Source organism: Odocoileus virginianus, chromosome 4, assembly GCF_023699985.2.
Source record: "Odocoileus virginianus isolate 20LAN1187 ecotype Illinois chromosome 4, Ovbor_1.2, whole genome shotgun sequence".
In the NCBI taxonomy this organism is placed as follows: domain Eukaryota; kingdom Metazoa; phylum Chordata; class Mammalia; order Artiodactyla; family Cervidae; genus Odocoileus; species Odocoileus virginianus.
Window position 1 is genome coordinate 40,405,234 of NC_069677.1, and position 22,694 is coordinate 40,427,927.

The window sequence follows — 22,694 nt, forward strand, 5'->3', positions numbered from 1 at the left end:
GGAATATTTTTTATTTAACTGATGTTTATTTCCTACCAGACAAGGCTGTCAGATTTGCATTTTTGATGAAAACTTCAGTTACTCCAAGAGCCTTCAAAACTTCTTTTAAATCAATTTCCTGTTCCACTGTGAACCTGGAGAACATAGAGGGGAAGAAGTACTTAGTTACAGCATATTGTTATCTGGGGCAAGAATAAAATGTTAGATATGTTGATTTTTTAAAAGTCTATTTTATAGAGGATAAATTATGCCAAAACTGGCTTTTGACTGCATTAGCATTTGATTATTATTGTAAAAATAGGGAGTATTAAAAAGAATAACATAACAAAATAGTATTACATTAATAAATAGGAAGCCATGTTGGTCTTAATATGGAATCTCTTCCAAATCAATGAATTGTATCACCCATATTTCCAGTGAAAAATATGGACGAAACATGACTGTATTAATAAACAACTACAGTTTTTAAAAGCAAAGGCTTTTTATTAACTTTTTATAAAAAGTGAAAACAGCTGGTTAGTAATAAATATTTCCTTTTTAAATTATGTTGCCTTATAATCAAAACAGATCATAAATATAAGTTTTTAGGCAATGGGCTGTGTCCTTAAAAAGCTAAGTCTGTAATAGTCACTAAACTTTATACTAGCATCATTTCTGATTTTCTGGTTTCAAGAAGAATGACAGAGAATGATTGCTATAAACAAGAGGAATGATCAGGAGAAAACCAACAGATGAGTAATAAATGTACAGCAAACGTATTTAACTAAGTAGTAAATATTGTCTATATCCAACAGTTTAACTTGCACTTAAACATTGTTTACTTTGATAGCACAAAAAAGCAGACAGTGACTGTGAAAATAAAAAAGCGGGGTGAGTAGGAAAATATACCGGAGAATATATTCAATGACTTAAGTGAAATTTTCAAGTGTTTTCTGTGTGTGCTGTGTCATTTATTTATTTGTTGGTTTATTTATTGGTCACAGATGGAGCTTACTATACCACAGAAACTTTTCCAACAGTATAAAACAGATAAATAAAAACAGATTAATTTAAATATCACTACAGCCCTTTGAGGTAGGTATTATTATCTTCAGTTAATATTAGAGGAAACTGAGGGGGCAAAGAAATGAAATAACTTGATTAAGTGGTGATGGTGTTGGTTTAGTCACTAAGTCGTATCTGACTCTTTGGGACCCCATGGACTGTAGACCACCCAGCTCCTCTGGCCATGGAATTTCCCAGGCAAGAATACTGGCGTGGGTCGCCATTTCCTTCTGCAGGGGATCTTCCTGATCCAGGGATCAAACCAAGGTCTCCTGCATTGCAGATTCTTTACTGCTGAGCCACCAGGGGAGCTCCACCTTGGATCATAGCTAATAAGTGGCAGAGCTGAGATATGATCCAGTTAGTATGTATATCCTGATCCGCCTAAAATAGGGACGTGAAGGAAGGTGTCGGTAAGGAACCCTTTTTACTTCTTAAAACCAGCTTCATTTGTTTCACACTTCTGAGGCTGTTCAGATGAAGATGGTATTTTACAGAGATTGATTGTGGGCAAGTTCCCTAATTTCTGAGCCTTGATTTTGGGATGCAGAAAATGGCAATAATAATGCTTACTTCACAGCATCATTGAGGAGATTAAATAAGGTTTCCAAATGTCTTAGGGCAGTGCTATCATGTAGGAGGCATGAAATAAAGGGCAGATACTGTTAACAGTACTTACTATATTGCAGCTATGTGTAACATTTACACTGTTTACCAAGTCCCAGTGCAGCGCTCATTTCTGATTTTTTGTGACCCTATGGACTGTAGCTCACCAGGCTCTTCTCTCTATGGGGTTTTCCAGGCAAGAGTACTGGAGTAGGTTTTCACTTCCTTCTCCAGGGGATCTTCCCTACTTAGGGATCAAACCCACGTCTCTTACATCTCCTGCATTGGCAGGAGAGGTTTTTACCATTAGTGCCAGTGCCACCATATCCTAGGCACTATGTAAATTCTTTTATGCTTACTGTCTCATTTAATCATCCCTGTGATAATCTCACACAGTCCTATGAGATAGGTATTATTATCTCTGTTCCACAGAAGAACAAACTGAAGTTCAACAAAACTAAGCAACTTGCCCTAATCACACAGCTAGTAGGTGGCAGAATAAAGATATGAGCTGAGATCTTCCCAACTGAAAAGTCCCCCCACCACTAATCACTGTAATTCCAACAATGGCTTCTTTAAAAACAGACAAACAAGCTACAGGAAGATTTTACATTTCACCCACTGATTTTAAAAATAAAAAGCCACAACACTGCTTTTTTGAAACCATAAGGCATGGCTGTTTTTGTAAAGGCATTTGATGTAATCTTGTATTTGCAACTTTCTATTATATCTGAATAAATTAAAGAGGTATGTGGAGGGCAGAAACATTGGAGATTATGTGAAGCAAGTGTTAGAAAAGAACAAATATATATTACATATAAGGACATTTGTAAAAAAAAATATGTGTAAGAATCAATCAAACCCTTTGTAGAAAAATCTAATAAAAGCATTCATGTTAAAGAACAAAATCAGATGGCTTATGCACCGGTTTTCTTTTAAGGCATGAAACGGAAGTGCTTTATTAGTAGACAAGCATTTCAAAGTAGAAGGATGAGTTCTCATTACAAAACAGAGAACCACTTATCCTTTGATTTCTAGCACTCTGATCACAAATGAAAAATCTAGACTACAAAGGTCAGAGTGGAAAGATACTACAGCCAGTCCATCTGCATTCCAAGTAGAGATTTGATTCTGATGTTAGAAAAATCTTTTTATACCTAAACTGTATCTGTAAAATCAGAAAAGTAAAAATATACAATGAAGATGGCAATTTCATTAGAATCAGGTTTTAAAAATCCTACTTAGAGAAAAGTATGTATAACGATAGATTAACAAAAGATAAATACTAGGACTTAGAAACAAACAATAGTAATAATAGATAATAATTACATGATCCTTACTTTAGGGCAGGCATTATTCCACAGTGCTTTTAAAATATTTTACATATATTATGCATATATAAATAATATATATTTTATATAGTAGCCAAACTATATTTTCTAACATGGATAAATTGGAAAAATATTTGGCAATCTCATTTAAATCTTAGAGATGTATGTATGACTATGTATAAACCTTGTGGTATTTCACTGGATTTGGTAATATCACGTAGAGATAGAAATCTTACCCTCTTCTGAACAGATTCTTGTATTTTGGATAAAAATTTAATTTCAATTCAGCATCTGATTCCTGTAGGATTTATTGTTCAGGGGGAAAAAAAGTAACAATACAGAAGTAATTGCCTCTTCTACACTCCCCCAAACCCCAAATACCCTATGCCTCTTAAGGAAAGCATTTTAAATAAATTTTTATAAAATCTGATACAATAGAAAGTAAATACCTGTCAGATAGGACCAGAATGTGGGCAAATTCAGAAATACTAAGTTCAATTCTTAATGTCTCCACGTGAAAAAACAAACAAACAAATAAACTATATAAGCCCTTTAAGGCAGACACTTGAGTAAAGCTGGAACACAACTATTAGAAAATTTTACCTTTGCTAAAAATTAAGTCCCATAAATTATTACCCTCAATGAACATCTGCTGGGTCCTAAAGCTGCAAAATGGAGGGGTGGATGGTTCCCATTGATTATTACTGATACACTGGCATTTGAAAACAGTCAATCTCTTAAAAAAGGAAACCCAATTTATCTTATGTAGCTATTTAGCCTCCCACTCTATGCATTAGCCATGCAGAAGGAGAATTCATAGAACTTCTGGCAAAATGGATACATGGTAATTAACTGAGCCTAGTTTAGTAGCAGGCATTAATATGAGCAAGCAAGCAAGCTAAACTATTTCATAATTGAAGAGTATCTCTTAGAAAATGAAAATTTAATTTTCTTCTGCTGCCACATTCAATTTCTCAGTGGACGGGACCTGGAGGCCACATTTTCTAGTGAATACGGTTGAATTACAATATATGATACTTATTAAGCATTCATTTAGAATTCTTTTAAAATACTAAATAATTTTGCATCCTCATAGAATTAAACATTTGAGGAAATGCTACAGTTAATTCACAGAATTTAGAAAAAGATGCATTAATTCTGTACTGAATTTCTGATATCATCAAAAAGAATTCCTTATAAAATACAAGGGAAAATACAAAACTAATGATAAAAGGTCAGTAGATAAGAGTTTAAATCAGATTTAGTTATTTAAAGATTAATATTTAAAAGAAAATGCTTCCTTTAGAGTTAAGATACCTTGTTCATATATTAAATTGCTGTTATTGTTCAGTTGTGTCCTACACTTTTGCAAGCCCATGGACCATAGCCTGCCAACTCCCTCTGTCTATGGGATTTCCCAGACAACAATTCTGGAGTGGGTTACCATTTCCTTCTCCAGGGGATCTTCGCAACCCAGGTAGTGAACCCACGTCTTCTGCATTGGCAGGCAGATTCTTTACCAATGAGCTATCAGGGAAGCCCTCATGTACTAAATAACAGACACAAATGATCATCTATTATAAAAACCCTTGGTTTTGTTTGTTAGATATTCATTGGCTATCTCTCCTTGAGAATAGAAATCTTTCTACAGAAATGTATTACCATGGGAAGTTATGCAAGTTAAGTACCTTAGCCAGAAAGAAAAAAAATTGGGGTTATGGTTACCTTAACTTTCATATGTAGACTAAGATATTATGAATATACAACTTTAAAATAAAGTGCATATATGCTAAGCTAAGTCACTTCAGTCGTGTCCGACTCTGTGTGACTCCATAAATGGCAGCGCACCAGGCTCTGCCGTCCCTGGGATTCTTCAGGCAAGAACACTGGAGTGGGTTGCCATTTCCTTCTCCAATTCATGAAAGTGAAAAGTGAAAGTGAAGTCGCTCAGTCATGTCTGACTCTTAGCGACCCCATGGACTGCAGCCTACCAGGCTCGTCCATCCATGGGATTTTCCAGGCAAGAGTACTGGAGTGGGTTGCTATTGCCTTCTCCGAAAGTGCACATATAGTTCTAGCTAAAAATTTATAGTTTCAAACAATCTTTCATTAACATAAACAAACAATCAGCTAAAGTTTTGGAAAAATAAGTATTTATATAAAATGTATGATAATTCCTAATGTTATTAAAGGAACAAATATGAATGAGTTAATGAGTTTTAGTATTCTTGCCTGGAGAATCCCATGGACAGAGGAATCTGATGGGGCGGGGGGGCGTTGCAAAGAGTTGGACATGACTGAAGCAACTTAGCATGCATGCATACACAATTAACTTTAGTAATTCAATTTTAATACTAATATTTATCATCCTTCGGTATTCATATTAATCATATTTTAAAAATTTTCTTAATGTGGAATGAATATTGGAACTGTACTCCACATATACACATGTGTATGCTTATTGGCTGTTTATCTGTATCTTGTTTTCTAGCCTGGAATTTACATATTATGTTTATAAATTTGTTGTTTGTGTTTACTGGTCTAGCTCCCCTATTAGGTTTTAAGGTATTCGGGGCAGAATAATATCTTTTGTTGGATATGATTTTTGCAAACACTTATTGTGTTTCTAGGATGGGAGAGAGAACTGACTTTAAAAGAATTTACAGAAAAAAAAGCAAGACCTACAAAAAATTTAATTTCTGCTATGGGGTGGTAATTTGAGACTTCCCAGGTGGCGCTAGTGGTAAAGAACCCACCTGCCAATGTAAGAGACAGTAAGAGATGTGGGTTCAATCCTTGGGTTGGGAAGACCCCCTGGAGGAGGGCATGGCAACCCACTCCAGTATTCTGCTTGGACAAACCCATGGACAGAGGAGCCTGGTGGGCTATAGTGTATAGGGTCACAGAGAGTTGGACATGACTGAAGTGACTTAGCAAACACGCACAGTAACATAAATGCATTGTCATAACAGGGAGGTGCATACAGGAGGCAAACGTGAGGGTCATCGGCTCCATCACCTGGTTCTAGAAGAACTGGTGCCAGAGTTGTAACCTGAAGGCCAAGTGAACAATACCTGACAGACTCCAAGAGGGCATTTTAGGTTAATGCAAAAATGTACATAGAGACCTAGAGGCATAAAGGGGCAGGATGACTGAGGTATGGCTACAAGCACACAGACAGTACCCACCACAAAGGATATGATATGGTGAGGGGCCAGAGATAGGGCTGAGGAAGTGGATGGTAGTCAGAATATCTAGGCCCTGCATAGCTTTTATTCTTTCAGCCACAGGGAGAATTTTAAGCTTCTTCCTGCTTATTTATGATTGCATCTTAACACCTAAAACATGACTTGCTTGCACTTCCAACAAAGTAGAAAGTTATTTTCCCCCAGCTATTATCCACTTCAAATATTAATGAACTACACAGAAGACTGTCAATGCAAATGATATTCAGAGACAATCTATTGAAAAATCTTCTAAAATTAAGCTAGGGATATTGACTCATATCTGAAACTTGGTCTTGATAAGTAGTACTGAATGAATCAATGAGTCAGCCTGTGTCTCTGGGCAGGACTGAATGAGTGTGAAATAATACATTTTAAAAGATGAAGAAGGAGGAGGAGAAGAAAAGGAGGAAGAGAAGAGCAACACCAGACAAAATTCAAAAGCAGTGACAAGGGCTCCTCTGAGTCAGAACCCTCATTGGTACCCTCTGCCCATGCTATCAGAAGGAGTTATATAGGAGTCTCTCACCTGGGCAGGTACACTTCCACCTTTTGCTTCTTCACAGAGTTTGCCCACTCTTCAATCAGCTGTGCCTTAACCAATGGTTCCAGTGTGGCCAGTGGGACTTCCTGTCTGGATAACACCAGCATCATACTGATGGCATCTCCCTCATATGGTATTTCCAGCACTTGGTAGATGCCACCAGCTTCATTGGAGCCATCACTAAATTCCCCTAAAAAGGACAGAAAGGAAGTAAAAGGCCCCCATCAAGGCTGGAATAAAATGTTTAAACTTGTTATAACTTTCTTCCAAAATAATGTATAGAATATAAAAAAATTCAGGCATCTGAGAAGAAGACTATTTTAAAGTAGGCCCTGAAATTCAAGTGATTTCTCAGTCCTACCAAATTAATTTTAGGATCTCCAGAATTGTTTCACATGTGTCATAATAGCATGTTCTCTAGACTTACATTTTATTTTTAAGTAAGATACCTCAACTGAATATATTTTAAGGATATCACTAAAAAAATGAAAAGTCATGATTAGAAAAATAAAGCTCTGGATCCAAGATGGATGTGGATACAAGATGGATGTGAATCCATTTACCAGTATCCACCTGATTTCTAAGAAGGGAAAAACTGACCATGTAATACCTGGCACTCTTGCTAAGTCGTGTCCAACTCTTTCTGACTCCATAGATTCTAGCCCGCCAGGCTCCTCTGTCCATAAAATTCTCCAGGCAAGAATGGGTTGCCATTCACTGGAGTGGGTTGCCATTCACTTCTCCAGAGGATCCTCCCAACCCAGGGATCGTCCACCAGGGAAGCCTACTCTATTATTATCACAGCTAATAGTTTTGAGGCCAAGGTAGCACAGCCAACATGAAATCTAGAGTATTTATGGTGATTAAAATCTCCAAATTAGATAATTAGTTAATTGGTTTAGTGTTCTATGAATTTAGCTAAATTGACCAGGCTTTCACTAATAATAATATAGTCTTTAAAATAAATAGCCCTGCCACTAGTTTAAAATTTGCCGCATTTTCAAAACAAAGGTAATGTTTTTGTTCTGAATATTTTCATTTACTGATATCCTTTAGCCATCACATTAAATATTTTGGTTCTCAAATAAATGGATATTTTCCTTTTGTATTCTGTTAATTTAATTAATTGTGATTGTAATCTGTTACTTTTATAATGTAACTTTGCATAGAATAAAATATTTGTTCTAACATAGCTTACTTACATTTCTGTTTAAGACAATAAATTATCACAGTTCAGCATGTATGTAGAGAGGATTAGCACCCTAAACTTCTGAAAAGTCCAACAAAATATCCCTGAAAATAATGTCAAAGATGCTGACTTGTATCACAAATTACAGATTCTCAGTAAGTGAAACTATGAATAATTATGCCTGACCATGCATATTTATGGGCTTCCCAAGTGGCACAGTGGTAAAGAATCTGCCTGCCAGTGCAGCAGATGCAAAAGACATGGGTTCAATCCCTGGGTCAGGAAGATCCCCTGGAGTGGAAATGGCAACCCACTCTAGTATTCTAGCATGGGAAATCCCATGAACAGAGGAGCCTGGTGGGCTAGAGTTCATGGGGTCTCAAAGAGTCAGACATGACTGAGCAATGGAGTGCACACACACACATACATACACAAGTCTGAAAGCAAAATTTTAAAAGAATGCTTATAGTTCAAAAAGTGATGGGGTGTACAAATCAAGACCTGGGTAGAACATATGGTTCACTGAAAACTACCCCAAAGTGAAAGGCTTTCTGGAGGAACTCAGAACATTCTTATACAAGGTCAGATATTTTCACATGAATAAAGCCACTCTGTATGTGTAATCAACTTTATAAACTAAATATCGGAAAACTGTCACGACATATAATATTCACTCAGGATCTAATCAAAAATCTTTGAAAATGGGGCCAAGAAAATTGAATTGCTGCCCAAATCAGATTGACAAGAAATCTGAATAATGAATATTTCATGTTTTTTCTTAGAAATTTGTTTATATACTGTAAGAAGAGAGAAAAAAAGCCAAAATGTCTTACCATAATAAAATTCTCCTTGTTGGTACATCATTGGAATTTGGACTTCACTTTCGTCATCTTTAGTGAAGGAAAAAGTTCTGGTATTTTCAGGTCTGAATTGTGACTTCCAGCTCCCCTTGAAATAGACAGCATTGATGAGGGCCAGATGAGTGACAGCATCAAAATCCCTTGGGGATACCAAATCTTTCAACAGACCTATTCAGGAAAAGACAAACAGATGAAAATTCATATTAAATCAAAAGATGAAAGAATATCAAAAGACTGTCAAACTATCATCTGACAGAGTGATAAAGAACTTTATACCATTGTAATATTTACAATAAAAATTAAAAGTACCTAACTTTCAAAGGAAAAAATGTTACACACACACACACACACACACTTACACACGAAGGGCATCTAAAACACACACACCACCTAAAATAACACTAGTGGTACTCTGACGTTTGCACAAACTACAGAACCACATACAACAGACTCTCAGGCTTCCCTACTTCCTAGTTGCAATGATAAATGTAAAACTCAACAAAGAGCAGGTATGTGCTCAGGAGCTCAGTCGTGTCTGACTCTGTGACACTGTGGACTATAGCCTGCCATGCTCCTCTGTCCATGGAATTTTTCAGACAAAAATACTGGAGTGGGTTGCCATTTCTTTTCCGGGGGATCTTCCTAAACCACGGATAGAACCCAGTCTCCTACATTGGCAGGCAGATTCTTTACCACTGAGCTACCTGGAAAGCCCCCCAACACAGAGTAAGCATTCAACAAACATTTCTAAGTTTACTCTTGTACAATGTATGTAATTGAAAGGTCATCCAATTCAAACGTTTTCCCCATGTACATTGGATATCTTTTTACCAAATGTAACAACTGCTTCTGTGTAAGTGACAACAGATGTGTAAAAGCCAGTTTAACTCATGATATCTTATTTCTCATCATATAAATGTTCCTATCTAAATCTGTTGTGAAAGACATTGGGACTTTGGTGATGGCTGAAATTGTTTAAGGGGAGTTTGGAATTAAATAGCTTTCAATAATTCAGTCTGATGCAGGTAGATTATTATTCTTAACTTACTCTTTGAATGTTAAAACACAATTGTGTTTCTTTTATGTTACATTTTAATCTCATAGTTAGAAAACAGAACTAACATTTGCTTGGCACTCTCATTTTATGAGTCAGCACTTTTTTTTTTTTAAGTCAGCATTTTGGGGATTAAGGGACAAAGAGTATGTGGTCAGGGTCTTCTGTTGTTGTTGTTGCAGCATTAAATGTATTAAGACTAATATTAGTTTTGGAGTCTTGACAACATGAGTTAATTAATTTAATGAACAGCCAAAGTAATCTACTTTCAGTTTGGTCTTATTTTTTTTTAATTCCAATTTCAATTATTTTGTTGGTAAAATTGGAAAATAAAATGGTAACATGAAACATTTGGGGAGTTTGAATACATTTGGATAATAAGATTTAGAAATAAAAATTAAAACAAATGCATCTTTGTCTAATCCCTCTCCATTTATTTGGCTTAAAATGGGCTTCTCTTTTTAAAAGGAATCCTGTATAATTTTTTGATTACCAATTAAGTTCTGTGGTTTAAAAGTCAACAAATATCTTTAAACTCTCTTATTCTATTTTAATCACACTGTTAAGAGAGTCATCAATTGTCATTCTAAATAGTATCTAACTTATGAAATAGTCAGCCCTAGTAAAATTCCATACAGTAATAAGACTACTGTTCATATGAAACTCACCAACTGAAGACACATCTTATATTAATTTATCAGTGCCAATATTCTATATATGTCAAAAGATTTAACATCTTTCTCCAATGTTTATTCATGAACAAGGTTTCTAAAATCGGTTGTAATCTATATAAAATAATTAGTAGATACTTAACTAAATGCAATCTAACATTCAAAATGTAAAAGGAACAAAGGGACAAATAATGTCAGAAGTAAAAGAAAGTTCAAACTAAGCTATTAGAGAAAGAAAGGAGCCAAATGACTTACTGTTTGTGTTATTCTCCACCCACTTATTGATATAGTTAGCCACAGCTACATTTTCACTGAAGTCCACATGATTGACTTCTGCATTAAAATACTTCTTTATCATTTGCAAAAACTCTTCACTGATATGAAATCCATTTTGCACAAAGAGAGAATTGGCAATTTTCATCACATACTGGCTCTCTTCAGCAGTTAGCACGTGAGAAAGATCCTTTAAGAAGGAAAATTCTTCACCTGCAAAATGACAAAGGATAAGTTTATTAGTGGAATAAACACAATGAAAGATCCTGGAGAGTGGAGGAGCATGAAAATACAACAAGGAGGATTAAGAGAACAGGCCCAAAGAAAAAGCACTGGCTTCTTCCCCACACTGACATGGTGAGGAAGTTGCAAGATTTGTGCTGCTTCTAGATGTTCAAATTAACTTTTGCAGTTTTATTACTGATATTATTTTTATTTTTTATTGATTATAAAGTAGAGATATTTGGGTTGTTTTCTTTCAAAGTACTTAGGTTACTTTAAATTAGTCTTATAATTATCAGAAATATGAATTAATTTTTATTATCTAGTTTAAAAATCAAAATATTCCTTTAAATTTTACTTTCAGTAAACTTTTTAACTTTATAAACAGAAAATCCAGTGAAATTGTATTACTTCTCAACTTTTTAATGAGTTAATCCTTATGTATATTAGAAATATTAAATAGAAATTGTACATCATAGCAAAATGATTACAAAATACATTTTGGCTAGAAATTTTCCCCAATACGAAAGATTTTCATGATACTATTATACAACATTCCAAAAAAAATTCATGGTTTCTAGTTGAACAATGAAGATACAGTAGATTTTAAGTAAAAATTTCTGATATTTAGAGAATTTTTTCTTTAAAGCACTCCTAACAGTTGTAATTTCTCATTTATTTATGTGATAATTGATTAATTTATGCCTCTCTCTCTAAATTGGAAATGCCATCAGAGCAAGAAGCATGTTTGCTTTTGTTAATCACAGTGAAGTTTATTTAAATAACAATAATAATAAAGATATCATTTCCTTAGATTAACTCAGCCAGGGATGCTGCTAAGAAAAAGAACTTTCTTGGGTTTCCTAATGGTTGTCTCACTCAAACCATCTTAGTGAGACCACTTTCTTACCCTGTATAAATACTGCTGCCTCAGATATAGATGACATAATTGAGTTGAAAGCGTAAGTCAAACTATTTCGAGAAATCAAACCTAAGCACACTTACCATTTTTCAGGCTGTCATATCCCATTGAGTGACGGATTTCTTTCAGGGTAGACCCTTGGGCCCCAAGTTCCAACATTCCCATTGCAAGGGTGATGCTCAATGGTGAGAAGAGAATATTTTCATCTTCTCCAGTGGCTCGAAGATGGTTATACATATTCACTGACAACTCGGCAATGGTTTCATCAGTGAAAGCGGTCCCTAAAGCCAAACTTTGCAGAACCAGCAAAGAGAAGAGTCCAAGAAAAGCCATGCTGGAATAATCTCAAGCCTGGAGAACAATAATTTACATATCAATTATTATCTCAGAGAAATGGAACCATAAAATAATTATAAAAATAATTTCTTGGGAAAGCTGTAAAGCAAACCAAAAGTTTTTAAACACATGCAGTGTTATTGTCTCTGTAACAAAAACTCATTAAGGGATTTGTTGGAAGATCCTATTAATCAATTAAAAGTCAAATGAGCAAATAATGCTGCTGAATACTGAGGATACTCCCAGGAACAAGATAGGCCTGGTCCCATCTTCATGAGGTTAAATATATACAGATACATATTTAAAAATGTGTGGTGAGGCTAATTTATCCGTTTTCACAGCCTCATCATATATGAGGCTTCTTTGGTTGCTCAGATGGTAAAGAATCTGCCTGCAATGCAAGAGACCCAGATTTGATCTCAGGGTTGTGAAGACCCCCTGGAGAAGGAAATGGCAACATACTCCAGTATTGCTGCCTGGAGAATTCCATGGACAGAGGAGCCTGGCTGGCTACAATCTATGGGGTCGCAGAGTCAGGTATGACTGAGCGACTACCACTTTCATCATATATATTTTGGTCATGACTTTGAAACAGTTTATTCTAGCTAACACTAAATTATGTAGGCCCAGGACAACCCAAGTGAAAACCAAAAAATATTTACAGGGTTTAAGATCAGTTACTGAAGTTAGGCACTTTCAAATGCCCCTTTGCCCATTTACTACAGTTTGATGGCACCTGCCTGCAATGCAGCCGACCAGGGTTCAGTCCCTGGATTGGGAAGATCCTCTGGAGAAGGGAATCGCTACCCACCCCAGTATTCTTGCCTGGAGAATCCCCATGGACAGAGAACCCTGGAGGGCTACTGGGGCTTCCCCCTGGCAGTCCATGAGGTCACAGAGAATCAGACACGACTGAGCGACTAACAATTTCACATGAAGTTAATGCACCAACTGGGTTATCAACTAGAGGGGAGATATCAGACACACACCCGTGAGGAGCCCCAGTTTAGTCAGCCCAAGCTGCTGAACCCATAGGAAGTGGTAACCCTGAGAAAAAGCAGATTTGGCAGATTCTGTGTGGTTTTCCTTAGGCGTCAGTTCCTAGGGGTCTGCTGTCCTCGATGCCCATCTCCGTGCAGGGAGGAGCCTCGCTCTAGCAACACTATGCTTTCATACTCAGGCTTATAGGACTATTTCAGCTTACACCAGTAAACTAGTGATTCTATTTAAATAACTATTCAAGATATCAAGCTCATCTGGTCCTTGAACCATTTTCTCTTGGGAAGAGAAAGCAGTGTCAGCGCCCAGATATCTTAGAATGATATTCCTGCCTCTTGGCAACTAGTATTCCACATGCCCTGTCTCCCCACAAAGAAGCCTGACTGGCACACACTGGAAACAGGATTCCCTTTCTCCCCGTATTCTGACACTTTGTTGCTGTAGGCACCTGGAAGTAAACTGCCTGTTCAAACAATTAAGTAGCTTCCTTGCTCTGGAAATTTAAAAAAAAAAACAAATTATCATTAAAACAACAAGTAAAGTGGTAGTGAGCAAACACATTTGGAAAATTGTATTTTAATTAGTATGATGCAAAACAACCCCCGTTTCTCAGTTACAGAGTGAACACACATTTAATCTAAGAGCAGCATGCTTCCTACAGGTTTTTGAGTCAGAGTGCCTTAACCAGTCCTGTAATGTTTCTGATCAATTTCAGAGAACTTTGCCTAGTCATTTTGCAAATTCTTCACATTTTAGGGTTAAGTTTCAGGTATCAGTTTTTTGTCTGAGAAGTTCCAAACCTCACCCTCGCACCCATCCCCACACCCCTGCACCCATCCCCCCCCCCCACACACGCATGTGCACATGTGCACACACACGCTTAGTCGTGTCTGATTCTTTGTGACCCCATGGACTGTAGCTCACCAGGCTCCTCTGTCCGTGGAATTCTCCAGGCAAGAATATTGGAGTGGGTTGCCATGCCCTCCTTGAGGGGATCTTCCCAACCCAGGGATCAGAACCCAGGTATCCCATATTGCAGGAAGATTCTTTACCATCTGAGCCCCAGGAAACCTCATGAATACTGGAGTGGGTAGCTTATCCCTTCTCCAGGGGCTCTTCCCGATGCAGGAACTGAACTGGAGTCTTCTGCATTGCAGACAGATTCTTTACCAGCTGAGCTACCAGGGAAGCCCACACACTTTGTAGTAAGGTTTGAATAATTCTTGCTTTTTAGGAAGATAACGTTTAGCCCATATGTAAATATGAACTCTCACAACCCATGCAGTGAGGAGGCTGAGAATGGCTACTGGTGGGAGATGAAGCGCGTGGTTGCAGAACAGAGTCTGCCATGGAAACAGCATCCAGACAGAAGCCAGATGCCAGGGCACAGCTGCCCCATTGGTCCACAGACTTCAGCCACCATAGAGGCTGCTGTGGCATTCTCTTTTCCTCCGTCCTCTCCAGGGAAAATCAAAGTAGAAGATATGAGTTTTCTCTCTAGTTTCAGATGGAACAAATTTAGCACGTACTCTCTTAAGCTGAAAGAAAACTTAAAATATAGCTGGTATTTAATACTTAACATGTAATGTTATTTAGGGGAAGTCTGAAATCCAAATGGGGTTCAAAAGCCCATGCTCTTCATCATGACACCATACTGCTATCTGATGTGTCATCTTCACTACCCAGCAAAGACACATTGTTTTCATTTAATGTTATCTAGTACAAGACCAAGAAATTAAAGTCACTATATGATAGCAGTCTGTCATTCAATAACACAACTATTGGGAAATGACTGCATTTAACATGAGTGTTATATTTTAAGCTAATAAAAAGCCTTCATTCATATAAAAGCAAAACCTATTGCCAACCAATAAATATTTCAGGAAATATGGCCAAATCTATCGCATTTGTAGACATTTTTGTTTACTAATGTATATGAGTGTGTGTGTGTTGGTTGCTCAGTCGTGTCCCAATTCTTTGCGACCCCACAGACTGTAGCCCACCAGGCTCCTCTGTCCGTGGAATTCTCCAGGCAAGAAGACTGGAGTGGATAGACATTCCCTTCTCCAGGACTAATGTATGTACCATGAGATAATAATAATCATAGCTGACATATGACATATGGCTTATGACAAGTCACATGCATTCTGTGTCTCGGTCTCCTCATTCATTACATGCAGGTGCCAATCCCTACTCTGCACACTTATTAAAGAAAGAAATGAGACAGTGTGTATATTTGAAGTACTCATTTTATGCTAAAAGTTATACTAGTACAGGACACTAGAAAATTATTAGAAAATATGTTTCCTAGGCTTGTATAATTGCTAAGTCAAGCAAGAGACTGTAGAAACAAAATGAGAATTTTATCATTAATGCTGGCCCACTGAATGCAGCACCATTACCCAATCATTCAGCCAAGACTGACAGAGGTATCAGGAAGACACCAAAATTTATAAGGACCGGCTCTTGTCTTCAAGGAACTGGCATCATTGTACAACACCGCATGATCTATTACAGCGCTTCTTATCTTTTTAAGAAAAGAGATACTTTTAAGAATCAGGTGAAGGGTAAATCATCTCCTCAAGAAATGCATGCATGGAGAACAGAACATTATATTCGCTGGCCAGGGTATTTGCTGGCTTCACGTTAGGAATCCCTGATCTACAGCAGATGGTCCATTGCAGAAAGAAGTGTTTGATGGACCCACTGCTCTGCAACATTACCTTACTGGGGGAAAGAAATGTCCAAACCTATCATGTTCCTTCAAGCTTCTAGAAGATTCCTGGAAAGACCAGCCATATGTTTGCAAGACAGGGCTCTTCCCAGGGGAGTAAGCAGCAGGACACTGATTTACATGTTCTGCTAGAGAATTAGAAACTCTAATAAATTAGAAATTCTCTAGCAGAAGCAAGTGATATCAGGAAACTCCTTAATAAAGATTTAACAAACACTCCTCTGGAAACAGACATCTGATCTATAGTTAAGTGATTTTTCCTTCTTTTGAAGGCAAGATCATGAGCAAGCAAAATGAACTCTGCTAGCCTGATCCAGCTATTGTGATCCCACCTACTCTACCCTTTGGTCCCTGGCCCCCTTCACCTCTGCGGCTTCTGACTCCTCCTGAGTGTTTGTTTTTTTTTCCCCAGAGGAGAGGGGAAGATCTCCTTTCCCCTTCTATCAAGTAGGTATACTCTCTGGATCTGTTCCTGACCTTCTCCCATGTAATGCTATTCCCGTTCCTGCTGGTGAACGTCTCTCAAAACAAAAAAGCACTTTAACTATTGTTCCTATTCATATTATTCCCAAATAAGTAAAATTCTAGTTCTGGCTTTATTTTTATCTTCATTTCCAATGTGCATTGCAAATCATTCTTGGGATATTTAGTCTTTGACTCTTGCCAGCATTTCAAATTCAAGGTGGCTCAAATAAGAATCTTTGTCTTATCAATCAAACCCACCCTTTTTTATTTCCTTAAAATGTCAATGTCACAGTATTTGACGCTTTCCCATCTCTTTTCCCCTTATATTCAAGGAATGGTCAACACTTACTCCATACTGCATCCCTGACACTTCTCCTAGCCATCATCCCATGATCATTCCCCTGACCATGCTGGCAGTTCTTCCTTTCAATGCATTCCTAAGGACTCCACCAAGACCCCTCAGCCATTCTCTGAGCCCCAGGCTACGGTCCTCCTCATTCCAACAACTGCATATCCTCCCGATGAACTGTCTTGATGTGCTGTTATGAACAGGTATTCCTATATTTACAAAACCTTGGGAATCACCCTTATGCCTGGAGACTAAACCCCCAAATCTTTAGTCTTGAACATAACTCACTGCTATGCTATGCCAGCATTTCCTTCTATCCATTACTCTCCTTCCAGGATCCTGAATTTCTAGTGAGAATCCCTTTTGCAATACATATCCCAGAATTTCCCTCTCCTGTTTCTGGCTTGTGTAGTTTTCTTTCTGGAACAACTTCAACCTGGTTCCATATGTTCAAATCCTAACCACTTATCAGGGTTCCTAACCACTTCCTTTTCTTTTATGAATACCCTCCTAGTTCTTCAGTTAAAACAGCTATTTCCCCTTTCTCTGAAATCTTGGCACATTTTATCTCTACCTCTCCAACACTTCCTTCTATTACAGACAATTCCGTACATGTGTCTTCTCTGAGGCTTTTTGAAGGCACAATAGAAGTACATTCATCTTTTATATCTTAGGATAATCAGAATAAGCACCTAATGCATTCCACATATTAGGTGCCCAATAAATAGCTGTGGTATGAACAGAGCATGAGATCTAAAGGTCCACACCACTGCATTAGAAGGAACAGCAAGAGTAGCTGCTGCTTCTACAATTCTTGAGGCTCATTTAATTGAGCCCACAGGTAGTAGCTCATTTCCATTTTTTTACTCCCTGTGATAAAGTGTTTCCTTATTGAGTCTGAGATGGTCTTTCCAGCCTGACAAGGTGGCACTGTCACCAATGCTGGCGTAATGCAATGGCTGGACAAGGGATGCATTAACAAACAAGTATACCACCTTGAAAAATTGCAAAAGGTGATACCCAACTGTTACTGTATTAACATTTGTCTACAAAATGCCAGGGTCCCGCCATTAATCATAACAATCCATGCATTCTGAAATATATTACTCGCACATGGAACACCACTTTGTAGATTATTTTCAAGCTACTGAATAAAATCCTTTCTTCATAAAAACAAGGGGCTACAGTACCAGACTAATAGTGAACTGTGTTGTGGTGCTAGGAAAGGCAAAGGCAGCTGAGCTGTGGATAAACTATGTCAATTCTTGCATTTTTCCTTCTACTGCTATTGGTCGGGTAGGTTGTAGACACATGTATGAGTATCTTGCTTCAGAAAACACTTCACTGAAACAGGTTAGCGAACTAAATCATTTTATAATTGATGGTAAAGCATCTGCCTACAATGCGGGAGACCCGGGTTCAATCCCTGGGTTGGGAAGATCTCCTAGAGAAGGAAATGGTAACCCACTCCAGTATTCTTGCCTGGAAAATCCCAAGGAAAATCCCTGGTAGGCTACACGCCATGGGGTCGCAAAAAGTCGGACACGACTGAGCGACTTCCCTTTCACTTATGAGGAATCACAGAGCCCAAAGCTAGAACAATAAAAAAAGATAGTAGTCTTATTTATAGACAGGTTGATTATTCATATATGTAGCATTTCTTTTTTGATAATCCAATTATTTGAAATTTTTAAAAAGTGGTTTCATATTTTGAGTTGAGAAAGCAAGGGAGGTGTTCTTTAGAAGGTGAGATAAATAGCTGAAGAAGATCCTTTCTCCAGCAAGAAACAGCCATGGGACTTAACTATGGAGAAATGTCTACTGCAAAGAATATCTGAAACTATCACAATATTTTTTTGTTAATCAGCTATATCCTAGTACAAAATAAAAAGTTTTTTTTAAAAAAAAACAACACTGTCTTGAAGCCCTCTGGCCTATTAATTCTCAGATTTTTGCATGTCAATTTTTTTAATTGAGGGAACTAAATTTAGGTTTGCTAAACTTTTACTTTACCAAGTACATATATTGGGATGGGGCAAAAAAATAAACAACAATAATGCCTCTTACAATTACATAAAAGAGCAAGCATTTCCAAGTGAAAATAAGACAGTCACTTATAGTGTATATACTTAAATTCATGAAGGTTTTTTTCCCCCATGAGAAGGTATTGAGTGGTTGGAAACCACTACTCTAATTTTGGTTAGTTCTAGCTCACTTGACGAAATTTGGAACAAGAAAGTTGACGTTTCTAGATCTGTGTTTCCTGATTAAGAGACAGGTTTAAGCTAGATCAGCAGAAATGAAACTGGGAAATTTTTCAAAGAATTTGTCACATACAAAAAAAAAAGAGTCATTACCTTGTGAAATAATATGTATTTAAGCAACCTATAATTTAGCAAGCTTCATCAACTATAATATGCATGGTATTCCTTCTTATCCCCAATTTTAACTTTTCTGAAGTTGGAATGATTGTTTTAATCACTGTTCAATTAAAACAGCTGGCCCTCAGACAGAGAGGCAAGTTGCCATTACCTGTATAAGCATCATAGCCTGGAAAATGTGAACTTTAGGCTATTTGTTTACCCTTGCTCTCTAAGCTGACTTATTTCCACTGATGTTGGCTACCATAATTAAATTCTTGCTTCAAGCTGGATCTCGAATTGCCCTCAAAAGTAATATAGTATGATGGCAATACTAGAAAGAAAGAGAACCACATACATGGAAGAGAATAAAAAGGAGAATGCAAACTACTATAAGTGATGCAAGCATTCATTAGTGGAGAAATGGACTAACTGATTTTCTTGTAAAACAACAACCAAGTTTTTATTTTCTTTTTTTTACAGAGCACCCAACAATAGTAGGCACATACAAAGAGTTAATTTGTGCTAGTAGATGAACCTTTTATCCCTGGGATATATACAAGGACCTGTCTGTTGGATGTCAAGCAGTACAATTAAAGGCAGAAGAATTCACCAAATCTCTCAGGACAAATCATAGTGTTTTCAAAGCAACAAAGATGAATTACTTACGCATGCTTTGTGAAGGACTACTGAAGTGAAGTCGCCCAGTCGTGTCTGACTCTTTGCAATCCTATGAACTGTAGTCTGCCAGGCTCCTCTGCTCATGGGATTTTCCAGGCAAGAAACTGGAGTGGGTTGCCATTTCCTTCTCCAGCGGACCTTCCTGACCCAGGGATTGTACTTGGGTCTCCCGCATTACAGAAAGACTCTTAACTGTCTGAGCCCCCAGAGAAGCCTAAGGACGACTGCTCTGGTGCTAAGCTGTCAAAATCACCCTGATAACTTTCAAAAATAGCTATATACTTATGTGAAGTGTAGGGGTATGGTGACGGAGTAATCAAATCATCAAATGAAATGTAGAGAACACATCACTATTCTTTGAAATATCTTCCCCCCCACTCAGGATAATTTTTTTCATTTATTTTTATTAGTTGGAGGCTAATTAATATCTTAGGATTACATTTCAATCACAAAAGCACTAAAAGTTTTTGATCAGAAAATGCATTATGTAAAGTATCATGTCATATGCATGATAAATAATGGCCCAGTGTTAATTCAGAAGGATGACAAGAAGCCTTAGATTTAAACTCTGGTTATTAAGGGAATAATATGCTATGGAATGAATAAATATATTCCATTGTGTTATTTTTAAAAAGACGTGTACACCTTTTTCCTTTTTAAATATCCCCTCTAAAAAAATAGGTATTATTAAATTGAGGTGTGTATTAAAACCAAGAGGTCAGAAGCAAGGAAATAAGAGAAACAAAGAGGTTTAACTTTGTAATTGCAACATCTATGAAATTATGATATCAATGATTTCATCTTATCATCTTTTTCTTTCTTTTGCTTTTCCCTTCAGCTATTCAGCCCACTGGGATTCTTTTCGATAGTCTCTTAGATTTTTCTGTAAGATACATATTTATGTTCTTTTTCCTGTTCTGTTGAATCAAGCAAAAAAAAAAAAAAAAAAAGAGAAAGCCTATCAAATATCCCTCCAACAAGGGGGAAATGGCCAGGCAAATCAAAGGACCAGAGCTAGGGAGAGAGAAAACCTATAGAGATTTAATTTACCATAGAAAATTATAAAAGACTTGGAAGTGGACCAGGATGATTACTGGGTGTCTTCAGTGAAAAATTATGCATTATCTAGAACATACCCTTCCAAGTTATCTAACTGTGGGTTTGGGCCATTCATTGTCTTTGAACAATTTTACAACTCTCTAAATTACAGAGAATTGATAGTGATACAAATGATTCTTGTCTATAAAATGCACAGTGTACATGAACGGTTAGAATGCAACTGCTTATTGTCTTGTGGTAGTGACCAGTTTTGCATCTATTAAGCAAATACATTTCAATAGTTCTGATAGACTTATGTATTCATTTGCTTCCTGGATTCTCTCATGAATTGTTTGTAACATGTTACTGGATCTTTTACTAATTAATGAGCTAAATAAAATCTTTGACATTTTTTCATTTTATATTTGTATGAAAATCAAGATTATAATCTTTTTAAAAGGTAATTTTTCTTTATTTTTTTAAATCCTTGAAGTTAGAATTCTTTCTTCCAAAAAATGTTTATTTTCATGGGATACCCCAATAAGCAGAATAGGAATAAACTGTGATATTAGCCTTCACTTAATCACTGACTATTCCTTAATTATTGGTTGAATTAGCATTGTACCAGGGGTATCCCAAAGTGATTTCATAGAACTCTGTGGTTTGAAATTACTGATTATATAGAAGCCAGCACTGAGTTGCTCTCCTATAGTTTTAAAGTTCTTGAGTATTTTGCATGCATCCCAGATGAAGGTTAGGCCTGGAAGAGACAATGGAGGTCTGGTCATTTAGGGACTAACTAGTTCGGGTAATGCTGAGAAATAATTAAAGGTACCAAAACTTCCCAGAATTTATAAAGTGCTTTGATATATACTAATATAATTAACATATAGTCCTCAGGCTAATTGTAATGAAGATGAACAGTGACTGAGAAGATTGGCTTTCTCTGGCAGTATCTAAGGCTTCCAAGGAGCTTTTGGGTTTTCTCAGTAAGCTCCCTGGGCCACAATATAATCTATCTAGTAAGAAGCAGGGGCCATAAACTTTCAAGAATATTTCACAACAAAGATAACCTCTTGGGAAATAAATTAAAAGCCAAAATATTGTTTACTCTGTATCCTTCAAAAAGTTAGGAAAATGTGGTCCAAAGAACTCTTGGCAATGATAAAAATATTACCTATGTGTCCTTGTCCAACAAGATAGCCATTTGACAATGTAATTATTGGGTTCTAGTAATGTGGTTAGTGCAACTGAGGAATAATAATTTTAATTCAATTTTATTTTAATTGATTTAAATAGTTACATGTAGCTAGTAGTTACTGAAGGACAAGGAAGCCTGGCGTGCTGCAGTCCATGGGGTGTAAAAAGACAGACACATATTTGAGGGACTGAACAAGTGGTTACCATATTTGAAAGTGTAGAGCTACAAGTAGGCGAAACACATTTACCCTTCATAACCTGACCATGATACAAGTGTTTGAAACAAAAACAGAAAAACCAGCACGGACCTCACAAAACATGTTTCTTTAAAAATATACTCCCTTTCTTCAGGAGATCTTAACTCGTGAGGAGGCTCCATTTAGAGTTCCAAAAATGTTTGGTTAATGCTGGTGATTACTGAGGAAAACAAAGTCAATATCAACAAAAACCGGGGAATTGGCAGGTGCTTAGTCCTCCCAGAAATACGATTTGGGCTTTCCACAAAATGGTAATGAATAATTCTGTTTGGCACAAATTGGGAGAGACTTTGTACTGGCCAACAAACAACTTCCTCTGGAATACTGTCAGGAAG

The 22,694-nt window shown here is 36.9% G+C and overlaps 1 protein-coding gene across 2 annotated transcripts in view; it reads right to left on the minus strand.

Moving 5' to 3' along the window:
• The window catches only part of SERPINI1 (serpin family I member 1), a 74,452-nt gene that overhangs the window by 17,105 nt on the left and 34,653 nt on the right, over positions 1-22,694 (minus strand). For both annotated transcript variants that reach the window (XM_020878623.2, XM_020878622.2), the window contains exons 2-6: positions 12,024-12,291; positions 10,779-11,009; positions 8,772-8,966; positions 6,735-6,939; positions 37-134 (exon numbers count right to left, since the gene is read on the minus strand). In XM_020878623.2, coding sequence (XP_020734282.1) covers positions 37-134; positions 6,735-6,939; positions 8,772-8,966; positions 10,779-11,009; positions 12,024-12,273 — 979 coding nt within the window. In that variant the 5' untranslated portion in view covers positions 12,274-12,291. The remainder of the gene's footprint in view (positions 1-36; positions 135-6,734; positions 6,940-8,771; positions 8,967-10,778; positions 11,010-12,023; positions 12,292-22,694) is intronic.